The sequence below is a fragment of the Drosophila grimshawi genome, unplaced genomic scaffold (assembly GCF_018153295.1).
Source record: "Drosophila grimshawi isolate 15287-2541.00 unplaced genomic scaffold, ASM1815329v1 contig_1377, whole genome shotgun sequence".
NCBI classification, from domain to species: Eukaryota; Metazoa; Arthropoda; class Insecta; order Diptera; family Drosophilidae; genus Drosophila; species Drosophila grimshawi.
In genome coordinates this window covers 8312899-8326727 of record NW_025062900.1, presented here as the reverse complement: position 1 = coordinate 8326727, position 13829 = coordinate 8312899, and the positions used below count along the sequence as shown (strand labels likewise).

At 37.4% G+C, this 13829-nt stretch overlaps 3 protein-coding genes and 1 long non-coding RNA gene across 5 annotated transcripts in view; all 4 read right to left on the bottom strand.

Annotated features, from left to right (window-relative positions):
- LOC116805286 lies at positions 1–502 on the bottom strand. The gene is made up of 3 exons (XR_004365101.2): positions 390–502; positions 296–333; positions 1–237 (listed from the first exon to the last, which is right to left on the bottom strand). It is a non-coding gene; the product is annotated as an uncharacterized LOC116805286 (long non-coding RNA).
- Positions 503–2018: 1516 nt separating this feature from the next.
- On the bottom strand, positions 2019–7410 carry LOC6561495 (protein bicaudal C). Its single transcript, XM_032736211.2, has 9 exons — positions 6892–7410; positions 6777–6826; positions 6005–6074; positions 5852–5931; positions 5461–5787; positions 5133–5258; positions 4690–5071; positions 3255–4559; positions 2019–2710 (listed from the first exon to the last, which is right to left on the bottom strand). The coding sequence occupies exons 1-9, from the start codon at positions 7175–7177 to the stop codon at positions 2466–2468; spliced, it is 2871 nt and encodes a 956-aa protein (XP_032592102.2). The 5' UTR covers positions 7178–7410; the 3' UTR covers positions 2019–2465.
- A 58-nt stretch (positions 7411–7468) lies between these two features.
- Positions 7469–9843, bottom strand: LOC116805266. Its single transcript, XM_032736217.2, has 3 exons — positions 9292–9843; positions 8297–8462; positions 7469–7502 (listed from the first exon to the last, which is right to left on the bottom strand). Exon 2 carries the CDS (start codon positions 8446–8448, stop codon positions 8314–8316), a length of 135 nt encoding a protein of 44 aa, XP_032592108.1. The 5' UTR covers positions 8449–8462; positions 9292–9843; the 3' UTR covers positions 7469–7502; positions 8297–8313.
- A 2327-nt stretch (positions 9844–12170) lies between these two features.
- The window catches only part of LOC6561644, a 46429-nt gene continuing 44770 nt past the window's right edge, over positions 12171–13829 (bottom strand). The window contains exon 8 of one of the 2 annotated variants that reach the window (XM_032736212.1): positions 12171–13154. In XM_032736212.1, the coding sequence (XP_032592103.1) occupies positions 12697–13154 (458 nt within the window). In that variant the 3' untranslated portion in view covers positions 12171–12696. The remainder of the gene's footprint in view (positions 13155–13829) is intronic. The other variant, XM_043214624.1, reaches the window with a different exon arrangement.

Below are 13829 nucleotides of genomic sequence, written 5' to 3'. Positions count from 1 at the left end.
TTGGCACATTAAACCAGTCATTACCGGAATTTAGTTCGCAAGAATTGAGAATGAATCGCACTTGGAATTTTGTCATCGGTTTTGAGCATCAAATGGATTTAACTTTGAATTTGGTCCACAATGAAAAAATTAGCCAACAATTAAAAACGGTGAATTTAGTACATAGCTATGCAGAATTCAACCGAGTCCAGTTATCTTATTCTATATACGAGGGGAGGTAGCGTAACCATCATCATCCTAAGCCGAATCGAGATTACAATAAATAGTCCTCATTATAGATAGATAGACAGCATACCTTACCATACTAAGTTCAGTTCAATATTTATCCAGTCTCTGAAACAATAAAACTTATATCTCGCAAATGTTAGGTCTTATTCAATTTGACTTACGTTCAGTAGTGTTAATTTCTTTATTCGTGCAACTTCTCCATACCAAGTTTAGGCAACTTGGTAAATTTTTATATTTCATTCTTGGTATTTTTATATGTACGTTTTTTTTATTTTATAAAACTTAATTTAAAATGTATTTTTTGTCCTTTTTTTTTTAAATGTTAGTCAAATTTTACTTTACGCTTAAAATTAAACTTTTTTTTTTTTTTGATTTTGTATTTCGTTTTTTTTTTTTTTTTTTCCTGATGTTGTTAGTATAAAATTCCGTGTCAAACTGAATTTATTTCCCAAATCTGAGCTGGGAGATTGGAAAGTTTGAAAATAAATGTGAAGCCTACTTAGAATAAATTATATTTATATTAAATGTAAATATATATATGCATTGATAATAATGTGATAAATTAATTATAAATTAAATTCATTGCCAATATTCTAAGTCTATAATTTTATGCTTTAATTCATTGTTTTCTTCATTTAAACCAAGAGCTGAGATTCAAAGCAATTTGATGATCGAACACATTGCACATTTGTGCCACATTTGCAACATCATTTTGTCGAGTCGATGAACTCTTGTTTTATTATAAGCTATTATTCTTGTCATCCTAGTTGGCCTATGGATGCTAATGACTTTATCGTCCCAAGTTGGCTGCATAATTTGTATTATTTTTAGAGCAGGCTCCTCTCGATGCTTGCCAAGTAACCAAAATGTATTCTCTGAGTGTTTGTGTGTCTCTGTGTGTGTATTTTGGAGACAGTCTGTGGGCGTGGCAGCAGGCTAATGAACTGGAAATGGGTTGTTCCACATCAGCATAATTGCCATTTTTATGATTATGACATTTTGCGCTTGAAGTGGTTTTGCCCAATGGCAACTAATTTCCGTTTCATTTACATACATGGGAAAGAACATTGCTTATCCTGTGCTGCTTTCCTTCTGCTGCTGCACTAAAGCATTTGATTTACAATCATGCAGCTGAGGCATTTTACAGACACAAAGTCGCCCTGCAGCCCATTTGGCAGTGCATCAAACTGGCGAGCCTTGAAATGATGCCCAAAATAGGGCTCTTAACTGGGGCTACTTTTGCTGTGATTTATGCCAGACACAGAAGCTCAGATAACATGCATATATTTCAAGATAATCGAGTTGCGTAGTTTCCACTTAATAGTAATTGATTGGCAAAACAATAAGTATACAATAAATTCACAAATTAAATCATCAACGTTAATTAAAATGTGAACACGTCCCATTCATGACTCATTTCTACTGTTTCACGTCAGCTTGCCGAGACTGCTACTTGGAATAAATAAATAACAAATATATGATTAATATGCAAATAAACAACTAAATAATAAAACATATAAACCAAAATTCCTTTATTTATGTCAATTTTTAATGGAACACTTAAAAAAATAATAACAAATTATATGTAATACTCAATAGTATTAGAATTAAAATTGATGTATCAATAATTTCACATATACGTTGGATTTCTTCATCAACTCGCTCCTCTTCACTCCTCTTCGCTCCTCTTCACTCCTCTTCGATGTAGATTTTTTAACAACTCTTCAAATTAGTTAAAAAAAAAAAAAAAGACTTTGTATCCAAAGCAGATGATTATTTATTTTTTCCGATCTTTACAAATGGGGTTACAAATGTATTTTTCTAACAATTTGTTTTCCTTCAGTTAAATTCATTTCTTTACAATATACATTATAAATACGTTGGTAGTGTTCATAAATAGTTCATATAATAAGTTTCGATTGAGTGCAAATGCGAAAATTATGAGTCAAGCCAACTATAAGTCGAAAATTTCGATCTGCAAACTTTTTCTTTTATGTTTTTGCCTTTGTTGTTTGGATCCCGCATTTGCCAACAGTTTTTGTTTTTGTTTTTTTTCAATGTTTCAATCGAACTTAATATTAGGTTGAATAAATAAATGAGTTGGCTTAGTTTTATCTATTATAGAGTAATTATTTTTTTGTTGTTTTTTTTTTAATATATATATTTTTTTTAATTTTTGTTTTTTTCATATTTTGCAACTTGTGAACTGTGTGAAGGGGATAAGCATCACCAGAGCATTACCACTGATTCGAGGGGCGACGCTCGGCTCCGGGCGCAGCGCTGCCGGAGAATCGCGGCGAGGAGCTCTGCGAGGAGCTGCTGCTGGGCATACTACTGCAGGCAGCTTCATTGGCCAGAAGCGTATGAATGGCCGCCAGCAGCTTCTTGCGAGCTCCAAACGCGGTGATGCCCAGCTCCATGAGATTCTCCTCGGTCAGTGTTGAAAACATTTCCAAATCGATTTCGTTTAGCACGAAAATTTCTACAAATAGAAACAATGAAATCGCGCGTTAAATTCAATTTAAAATTAACAACAGCATAAAATAGGTACGACAATGTGCATATCTATAAATATATTTAGTAAAGCTTGAGTAAATAATCATATTCTAAATTAAATTTAAAAACTAAACTTGTTAAATAAGAAAAGAAAAAATTAGCTGTTTGTCTAATGAACAATGAAATAAATGGAAGAAAACTGATCAAAAACCAAAATAAAAATATTTTTAAGAAAGAAAATAGCTTTTAAGCAGCCAAAATCAAATGATTTTAACTTTAGTATTATTCTAATTATAATAATAATTGCATAGCTTAATATATTGATTCCTTTTGGTCATGCAGACGGACAAGACTAGATCGACTCAACTTTTGATGCTGACCAAGAATATATAACATTTAGGGGGTCGTTTTATTCATTTAACTTTGAATTATAGCAGAAAAATACACAGTTTTTTTCAATTATTATTTTTTTTTTTTTGTCAAATATTAGAAATTTTAAAATAATATATTTTATAGTTTTGGCTACTTACTGATGTAATGCTCCATGCCGAGGCTTGTCAACAGGGTGTGTATATCCTTGTGTTGTGAGAGTTGCATGCGCCGACTCACGGGCGTTGCATCGAGCAGACCCGTTGTGGCGCTCAGTCCGTATGTGGATGACCCCAGACCCGGTGGCGGTGGCGGCATTCGCCAATTGTTGGCAGCACCACCGCCGGTGGCACCACCATCGTCTACCGTCTCGAGGGGCGCCGGCGAGGTGCGGCTAAGACCCATACCCATCCAGGCGGGCGTTGGAGTGCGCAGCTCCCCAGCAACCGGATTGCGTTCCATGGCCTTGAAGCCGAGCGCACGTTTCATATCAAAATCAAATGCACGCTGCTGCTGCTGCTGCTGCTGTTGTTGCTGCTGCTGTTGATGATGATGCTGCTGCTGGTGCTGCTGCTGCTGCTGTTGGTGTTCGTAGTGAAGATTGCGATAGCTCTCGGCACTGCCGGGCAACAGATGGGCACCGCCCGTCGTCGCACTGCCCAAGCCGAGCAGGACGCCATCGCTGAGGCGACGGCCGAGACGAGCGGCGCCTGCAATGCTGCCTGCCTCACTGCTGTACGTGGAGTCCGGGGAATAATGCGATCGACTTGCACAGCCCAAGCCGCCGGCACCGCCGCCCGACGAGCTGGATGTGGAGGAGACGACGGTCTGCACTTGGGCAAATGGTGGATACGATTGCTCCAGCGAAGTTGTGCTGCTGCTGAAGCTCTGATAGCCACTCGTATTCTGACTGCAGCTGTTCCGTGGCGATAATTGTACCGCTGCCGGTGCCGTTGCCACTGATCCTGTTCCGGTTCCATTTCCTGTTCCTGCCACCGGCGCCAGCGGCTTGAGCAGATTGGAGCCAGGCACTTGCAGATAGTTGTTGTTGTTGTTGGTACTGCTGCTGTTGTTGTGGTTGATGTTGTTGTTGTTGTTGTTGCTGTTGCAATTGTTGTTGTTTATCGTGTTCACCTGGCGCGGCTGATAGTTGCTATTGTGCAGCTGCATATACTTTTGCGTGGGCGCACATATGCCGGTGGGCGTGGCGAGGCCAACGCCCACACTGTTGCCCAGCAGCACGTTGTGACTCTTGTTGCCATAGGCCGCCAACTGGGCGATTATCGGTGGCAGCAACGATGGCGTCTTCGGGCTATCCGGATATCCGGCGAGCAGAGCCGTCAGCTGTGCGCGATACGCCGCATTCACAGCCTTGTCCTTGGGCATATAATAGTGCTCGGGTATCTCCGGCCGGAGTGCGGGCGTCGACAGTTGCAAGATCTCCTGGCGTGCCTCATAGATTTTGTCTGGCAATAGTAAGAAATTTGATGTGAATTTCATTTCATTTTATTGAAGAGATTTAAGAGCTTAAGCAGCCCGGGAAGTCCCCCTTTCTAATCGACCTAAGACAGTTTGGTAAATAGAATATTGACTCACCTATAAACTTCTCAATGCCCTTGATGACAATGGCCAAGGTGCTTTGTCGCTGCTTTTGGCGCAGTGTTATATAGACGCCGTATTTGGCATTGAGGCCCATTATATCGGAGGCATCGGTCTGGTTGTCCGGAAAGTCAAATATCAATGCAACGGGCATGTTGCCGAGCAGCTGTTGTCGCGCTTTATAGACATCGTCGATGCGACCGCTGATTGTCACCTGCGACTTCTTCAGCGGCTTCACATTGATATCAGTCAGATCGGGAAAAATGATTTTGGTCTGTGTACGGTCCATGATGCTCAATAAATTCACATTGTTCTTGCCCTTGACCACCTCGTGATGCTGCGGCGATATCTCCATTTGTACATTCACAAGAATTTGACTCTAAGTGGCAAAGTTATCGATCAAATTATGTTTGATATCTTGGGGCACGTTGAACACTTACCGCAATGCTCTCGAAAGCAAAGTTAATCAGCAGCTGCGTGGCATCTCGCACCTGAGCCGATTCCTTCTCGGAGCCCTTGACCAGCACCAGGGAGGTGTGCAGCTTGGGTCGCGATGAAAATATGACCTGAAATTACCAACATCAAATTACAGAGTTAAAAAAATAACAAAATTTGTTTTGTAAAATGAAGATGGAAGATTTGGAAGATTTAAGGAATCAAATATAATATATAAAAACTGATGTGAAAAGAGATACAGTGTCTGACACTATTTTACTATATATTAATCCAATCATTTAATAATCATTCTGGTCTTTAAATGGAACTTACCTGCACATTAAACTTGCTCTCAATCATTTTGATGTAGGGCGTCTCGTGATCCGGCTGCGGCTTACCCGGCCCCATCACCGGCATCTCAAAGGAGATGAGCAGCGGCGTGGAGAGCCGCACAAGGGCTCTGGCATGCTCGACGCCCTCGAGGGTGCCGCACAGCGACACCTGATTCGATTTCTCCGTCGCATTCGAGCGATTCGAGTCCGGGAAGTGAATGTGCGTGTTTGTGTCGTCCATGATGCGTTTAATGTTGTTGCCGCCGCGTCCAATGATATACGAGTGATCCGTATAGCTCACATCCATTTTCATAATCACGCGTGTGCCCTGACACAACAAAAGACACATGAATGATAGATAAGAAAAGTAAGAACTTGTTTTCCATACGCACTCTGGAGTCCAAGCTGCTTAGAATGTGATCCTTGGCGCGCTGCACCTGCTCCATCTTGCCCACAATGCGTACGTGGGGATCTGTGGGCGTTGAGGTAAATATATATATATATATATATATATTTGATATATTTATTATGTATGCAGTTCTCACCCTTTTTGCTCTTGGCGCCGATCTTCAGTCTGCAAGGCCAGCTCACATAGGTATCCGTGGTATTCATGATCTAAAATATATTCAGTTATTAAGCATATATCGGCAACTTAGGCGTCTTGATGTAATACACTTGAATTTTGTATCGGTAATTAGAATAAGCTAAACATTAATGGTTTCTTCACTAAAATTTGTAATGTGTTTGCTAAATTTTAAATGCGAATTTTGTTGTTAGGCTTTAACAATTTGTGCAAGTGTAGAAGTGAGTTAAATCTAAGCAAGTACTGCAGCGCCTACTGCAACTCCCAACAGAAAGTTGACATGTATTCATTATATAAAATAATAAGAGATATAATCAAACAGAGGAAACTTAACCCTAAAGAAATTTTTAGATTAAATATGAAATCCAAATACTTAAATCTAAAATATAACATTTCAAATATTTTTGAATTTGATATTGATATGAAATAAGAAATATTATAAAAATAGAATAAAACTAATATAAATACATACATAATAAGTTATATGAAAAAACCATAATATGTTTGAATAAACTTAATAATAATGTATATACATGACAAGTTATATGAAATAAGAATTATTATAAAATGGAATAAATTTAATCTGGCATAATAAAGTCAGTTCATATCAAATTAAATTTTCAAGATCTTTTTTACAATGTATTTACTTATTTATAATTAATATTAGCTGAATTCATTGGCAATCATTTTTTCTATCTCTATAACTATTTAAGACAAGAAAAACTTCAACTTACATCATCAAAGAAATACTCCGCACCATTCATGCCCTCAATGGCGCTATCCGCTGCAGATTATATATGTGTATATATTGAATCATTATTGCATTAAAAGAAATACTGGTTCACTCACCCTTTATTAACTGTTCCAGTTTCTGTCGATCGACCTTGAAGCGCTCCGTGTGCAGATCGTCCGGATTTTGTACGCCCAATTTGAGTGCAATGGCGCGTATGTCACTCCAATCGCTGTCCACTGACGAGATCTCGCTCGGTGCCCCGCTGCCGCCCCCCGGCCCCGTCGGCAGCGAGAGGGTGCTGAGGCCGACCGGAGCGAGGGGTGTCCCCTTGCCATTGGACATGGCGGGGACATCGGCGGTCGTTGGATAAATCAGTTTGTTGAACGGGGCACAGGAGAGCATGTCGCTGTTATCGGTTATCGGTGTTCAGTAATCAGTAATCGGCAATCGATAATCGGTAATCGGTTATGGGGTATCGATTGATCGATAGACGGTTGGTTGGTTGTTCAAATTGTTCAATTTGTTTATCGAATGGTCGTTTAGGTTTAGAAACCAAGTTAAATGTCGTGAGTTAGTTGAGATTGTGTGCGTGTTTGAGTAAGAGTGTGTATCTGTGTGTGTGTGTGTGTGTGTGTATGTGTGTAAGAGTGTGTGTGTTTGTGTGGAAGTGTATGTAAGTGTGTAAGTAAGTACGTATGTATGTCTGTGTGTGTGTGTGAGAGTTAAGCTGTGTGCAAAAAAACAAAAGCAAAATTTAAACCGAGAGAAAAAAGGCGGAAAAAGGTGTGTGCGTGTGAAGAGGAAGAGTGGGTGACGAAATGGGCAAATTGGCACCGTTCTGAAATATCTAGCATATATATTATATATATATACATATATAAAAACTATTAACTGAATATGAGCAATTAGTTGGGAAAATATTGTGCAAACTTTACTTGATCATAATTTGCAAATTAGAAATTTAGTTATTATTTAATTCTCGATACAAGATGATTATATATAAGATTAAATATAATCTTTGGTAGTTTTTTAAAGGAGTATGTGCTGCGTAAGTATATTTTTATTTTGCGAAATTTTGAATTTTTATTTATATAAAATATGTTTAGATACTTTTCTGATACACATCAAAGGCTGATGAAATAGTTTAGCTATGAAGCGGAACAATAATATTATATATTAGTATATATGTATATATAGTTATATATGCATATACTAATTCGATTTATATATATGGACATATATGAGCTACTAATACTAAACTTTTTCTGCATCGCTTCTTTCTTTTAGAGCTTGCAGGTTAGTTGAAATGAAGTGCTTTAAGCAACTTGTAATTAGTTTAATTGTTGAATGCCACAAACATAACCTCTACTTGAATTTACTAAAGTGCCATGAGGTTTTTCCTTCTTTCGTAACGGAAACGCAAAAAGCGCACAGAAAGAAAAGATGGGCATACAGAAATAATGTACAGTTAATTGGACACTTTCACTTTCCACTTTCCAAGCACTTTCTTTGTAGACTTACCAAAGCAGTTCGCGACTCTATTTGAGATTGAATAGGCCCCGAAAGTCCAAGCAAATGGCATGCGAGAGATCCTGGACGAATTGTATGGCCTCGACGAGACAAACGTTCATAACAAAATTACGGATTTGTACGAATCTTTCGACGAAAGGCATTTATTTATTGTGATCTATATGCATATATATAGAGTGTGTTAATATTATTCAGTTATATTCTTCTATATATGTGTATATATTTTGTGAAATTGTCTCCCTCTCTCTCTCTCTCTCTCTCTCTCTATCTCTCTCTCGGTATAAATTGTGAAGAATTTATTTGCTGCCAGCTGAGGAACTTTTACTGCTACCACTTGTTTGTACGACTCGAAGGCAATTGAACGTTCTTTGGCATTTTGAGATCGAGTCGGGGATCGAATCAGTCGCATGTCAGCGAAAGCTGCTGCCCAAAGAACGGTAAATTGTGTCCGGCTAAAGTGAGAAATGTAGCCTGGCCTCGAGCCTGGGGAAATGCTCACAAATAAATGCGGCGGTCAACGAACCACTCTCAGAGAGCGCAAAAAAATATATCATGCAAACAAAACAAACTTGCGGAGAGAGTCGAACACAGCTGCACTTAGCTGTCAGGCGACAGCTGCAGAGAGCGGCTCTCTGTTAGCACATTTAAAGAGTACAATTTCCCATTGTTTTCATTCTTTGATTTACAACCAATTGAATTTGTACTCTCTGTTAAGAGTTTAATCTCTGCTTAATTGATCAAATTTATTATTTGCATATTGCATTTATTTGTTATGTATTATTTACATTATTATTCATATTAGAACTTTTAGCTTTAAGCAACACGCTGTTAAAATGTTAACAACAGCGTTAACAGTGCAATGTAAAACTGCTGTAATGCAGTTAACATTTTGCGTAAATTTTGGCGCCATTGCGAATATGGAAATTATAAAAAAAAGCTTACGCACACCAATTCACGCAATATTCCCGCCAAAACAAAACACTTACCGTAAGTTTATTTGTAGACTTGGTATATTCAATAGTTGCACAATGGACACAATTTCTTTATATTAATATTATTTTGTTTTGTATTATTTAACACAATTATTTATAAAATCATAGATGGGCACAAAACATATTTAATTTATCCAAGTAAGACGCTCGATCAGGTTATTTTATTCACGTAAAAAAAATGAATTGATTTCTGTTAACTTTGGGCACAATTAATGTTCCGTCAATTGGTCAAATCGGAGCTTAGGGAATTTGTTGGCAGTCGTCTTATTTTTTTTCAATTGAACCAAAAAAATAAGCACTGTCGAAGGGGGTGCTAGGGGGGGTACAATAAATAAATGGAGACACGTGCGAAACGTGGAAACACACAGAAAAGAGAAAAACTGAAATTGCGAATTGAAATTGTTGTCCGAATTCGAGACAAGGTCAAGTTTTAATTAGTTTAATTATTTTTTTTTAATACTAAACTTAATGGGGCTTAATTAGAATTTTTGTCGAAATACAACGCGTCGTAGTAAATGCAAATTGCAGCGAGCGGTGCTTTCGTCGTCATTGAAGAGCGTTGACTGCCCGAGGTGCGAGGCTGGATCTTGTCCCGTCTGACCTTCAGGCAGAGCTTTGACTAACCGCAGAGCAGCGAGCTGCAGCGGAGGCGGGGAGCAACTGGTGCTCAACACGTGTATTGAGCAAAACGAAAAAGGCAAATGCAGCAACAACAGAAAGCTTTACTTGTTTTCGTTTCAGGCTCACAAGCAGAGTTCTCTGACGAGCTTTTGAGTGCAAAGCTAAGCTAACTGCGCGAAATAAGGAAATACCATAGATGGCGCTGCTCACTTGCAGTACTTACAGTGGTCGGCATAAATAAGTGTACACATGCAGTACATTAGTTTTCGCCATTTAAAGAAGCAATAAAAAAACAAATATATATTTCAATATTTATAATTTATTATTGTTTATTTATTATATATTTAATTTGCTTATTATTAAACCAATAGCCAATAAATACTAATGCTTGCCATGTTTTTAATTTACTTTTTACATTCATTGCCCATACATTTAAATGTTATGCTTAAAATAAGGGATTTTTTATTGTAGTATTTACTTTTTACAACATTCGATTTGTGTTCTTGGCTATTATTAATTCTTTGCATTACATTGTTGGTTATTCTTTAATTGTTATTCTTGTCGCTTTAATCGCTTCCTTAGATATGAATATGTATTTTATATTCAATGTAAGCATTCGTATTCTGTTTTCCCTTTTCATATATCTACCGACTACATCGAGCTTAGCTTCTAGACAACATTTATGTTTTAATTTGATTTTCTTTTTGTATACCTTTTAAGTGAAAAAACATTAAAAGGAATCGACTTCGATTACTTTCTATATACACTCAGAACTCGCCTCACTGCCATATCGATATAAGTGTGAATAGATCCATATATATATATGTATATCTACATATATATATGTATGTATACAGCTGAGCAGAACTGAGACCCACAACTGACAACCGAATAAACCGATTCACATCGAAAATTGAGGAAATGAATAAATAAATAAGGGAAGACAACTTTCACAACACTTTTTGATTACATAAATCTGAGCGCATGCAATATATATTATATATATATTTATATCTATAGATATATGTGTGTTTATATTTATATTTATATATGTTCTTTTATCATATTCAACATTTACACATACAAATTTATTAACCGTAATTTCACAATTAATTTTTCTTTTCTTTTGTGCTGTTTAGACAACTGCTTAAAATACTTTACTATATACAATTTTCAAAATTTTGATTATTATTTATCATTATTATTATTATTATTAATATTTTTATTTTTTCTTTGAATATTATTTTGGCTGATTAAACTTATTTTTCGTATTTGATTCGATTTCTCATTTAAGTTTTCGATAAATTTCCGAATCTTTTGCAATTATTTATTTATTTTTGAATTTTTTTCTCATTTCCATTAAATTTACAATTATAATGTTTTATTTATAAGGCAAAGGAACTATTTACCGTTGGATTTTTGTTTGCCAAAAATGTTAAATGATTTGTAGTTTTTTGTTTGCAATTGCTTGAAATAATATGGATATTTTAAATAATTTGCTTTCCCTTTTCTTTCCATATCCATTGTGTTTAAAATTGGTTTTTGTGTCTACAAATGAAAACTATCAGTAATTAATTTTGCATGCTTCCAAAACCGTAAAAAGTTCCTTTCTATATAATTTTTTTATTATGTTTGCTTATGTGATTACGTTTATCAATTATGCGTTATTCTTATTCTACTGATTAGCCAAACTCTATTTACAAAATGCTCCTGGAAAGAGAGAACCGTTATAACAAAATATGTGTGTGTGTATGAGTGTGTCTAAGCTCTGTAAAAGTTTTCAAATTTTGTTGCAAACTAATTATTTGCCATAAATTACTGCATTGCTGCATTGCAAAAAGCTATGCTCAAGTGCAATTTTAGTCTCAGCCTCTGAAAGCTTTCAACAGTTCTCTCTTCAAAATATAAACTAGTAAGAGCGAGATCGAAGAAACTTTGGCTGTGATCAGCGCAATCAGCTGTGTATTGTAACAAAGAGAAACAAGCAGTGGCTCTCAAACTGCGTATAGGTTTGCGAGTGACATTACAACTGTGCTTATCAGCGAAACAAACTGAATATGTTTAATTGTTAATTAATTTTGTTTTGCAGTTGTCTATTGTTTACTAATTGCTATGCATTTTATACAAGTATAACTCTTATACAGCTATATATGATATATATTCAATGCGCTTCACCTGTTATTTACTTGGCATACATATGTTTCTAAATATATTATTTATTTTTACTATAATTTATTACATTTAATTTCGCATTTGCCATTGCATTAATATCAAATTACAAGTTTTCTCTTGCGCTTCGTATGCTTCTTGGTATTTATTTCAAGCCTCAAAGTGGCGTTTTAACAGTTAAGCACTTTTCCCTTTTTTCATATTTCATTTCTGCTTGTCTTATGGCATTAATTATTGCGCTCGCAAAAACAAACAGAGAACAAAAGAAAGAGCGAATTGATGGGGGAGGGGGTGGAAGGGGGGGGGGGGCGTGTTAAGAGAAATATTCTCGACGCTTTCCGTTTCACCTTAAGCTACTTTTTGAAATGCATTTCATCATCAATTCAGCATCAGCACGCGATGAGAGCAACGGCTGCTGGTCGCGTTGCCAACTTCTGCCAAGTCATCAATAATCGTTGATCCAGCTGCGTGGACACGCCCACTTGGGCAAGTGTCGTTGACAGCTGTTGACGCGTTAGTGGCACTGCTTCAGCGCAAGCTGCAGTTAAATCATCTCTCAAACTGGCAGCACTCGCAATATTCCCCCCGCCAACGCCATCATCATCATCATCAACATGCTCTTCTTCTTCTTCTGCGTCTCGTTGAACGTTTGCCTGATCCAGATTCGAATTGCCAGCCGAAAGTTGCCAACGCCATTTGACAATTATAAAAGCATTTGTCGCTGCTCAACGCTGCCTTTGACATTGTCACATCATTGCTGCTCTCTCTCTCTCGCTCTCGCTCACGCTCGCTATCGCTATCGCTGTCTGCGTCGCTAGTCGACTGTTGCGTCGCTGTTAGCCTCTCGCTGGCGTATTGACAGTTGATAATTTGATGGGCAGCCCAAAGCCCGCTGGGTGGCTGGGCGAATGCATCAAAATGCCACGCCCACTTCAGGAGCTGCCTGTTGATGTGTCTGTGAAGCTTTGCAATGTGCTGAAAGGGCAGCGCCTCCACCAGCTTTAACAGCCAAAGGCGCCAAAAGATTTCATGCGCTGCACTCGCCGCGCCCGACGCACTGTTGTCCGCTACAAAGGGTAGAGTAAAAGAGACGGAAATGTTAAGAGAGGCTGGCTTATAAAGAGAGACGATTGTAATTGTTGCATTGCATGGAATGCATTAGCAAAGAGCCTTTCAGCCATTGTGGTATAATTAAGAGCAGTGAAAGTTTGAAAGTTTTCCTTTGCACTCAGCACTTTTTTGCATAACGATCCTAAATTACAAAAATAATTAATATTTTTCCTTTTGAGAGGCAACAAGATAATTTCAATATTTGTATATTAAGCGAATTGCTCTTTGATTTTTTATACCACAATTTCTCATTTGCATATTGGAGAAATGGACTCATGTTTTATGTGCAACTCTCTTGCACTCCATTGATTTTTACTCGCTTGCTGCAGTCTGAAAAATATATGATAAGCCTACCAAAAATAAAAAAAAGCGAAACCAAACAAAACCAGTCAACGAAATAAACCCATGTGTGTGTGTGTGTGTGTGCGTGTGTGTGTCTGGTGTTCATGTCAACATTGCATTTGCATAAAGTTCACAAAAATCGACAAGCAGCAAGGAGGAGTCGGTTGCAATCGGAACTCCGACTAGGAGTCGAAAGAATCCACACCCAAAAAGCAGTTCATCTCGCATGGTTGGGTGCAATGCAAATAACGTTGCATACTTTGCAGCACTCGCTGAATATTTGTGCTTCT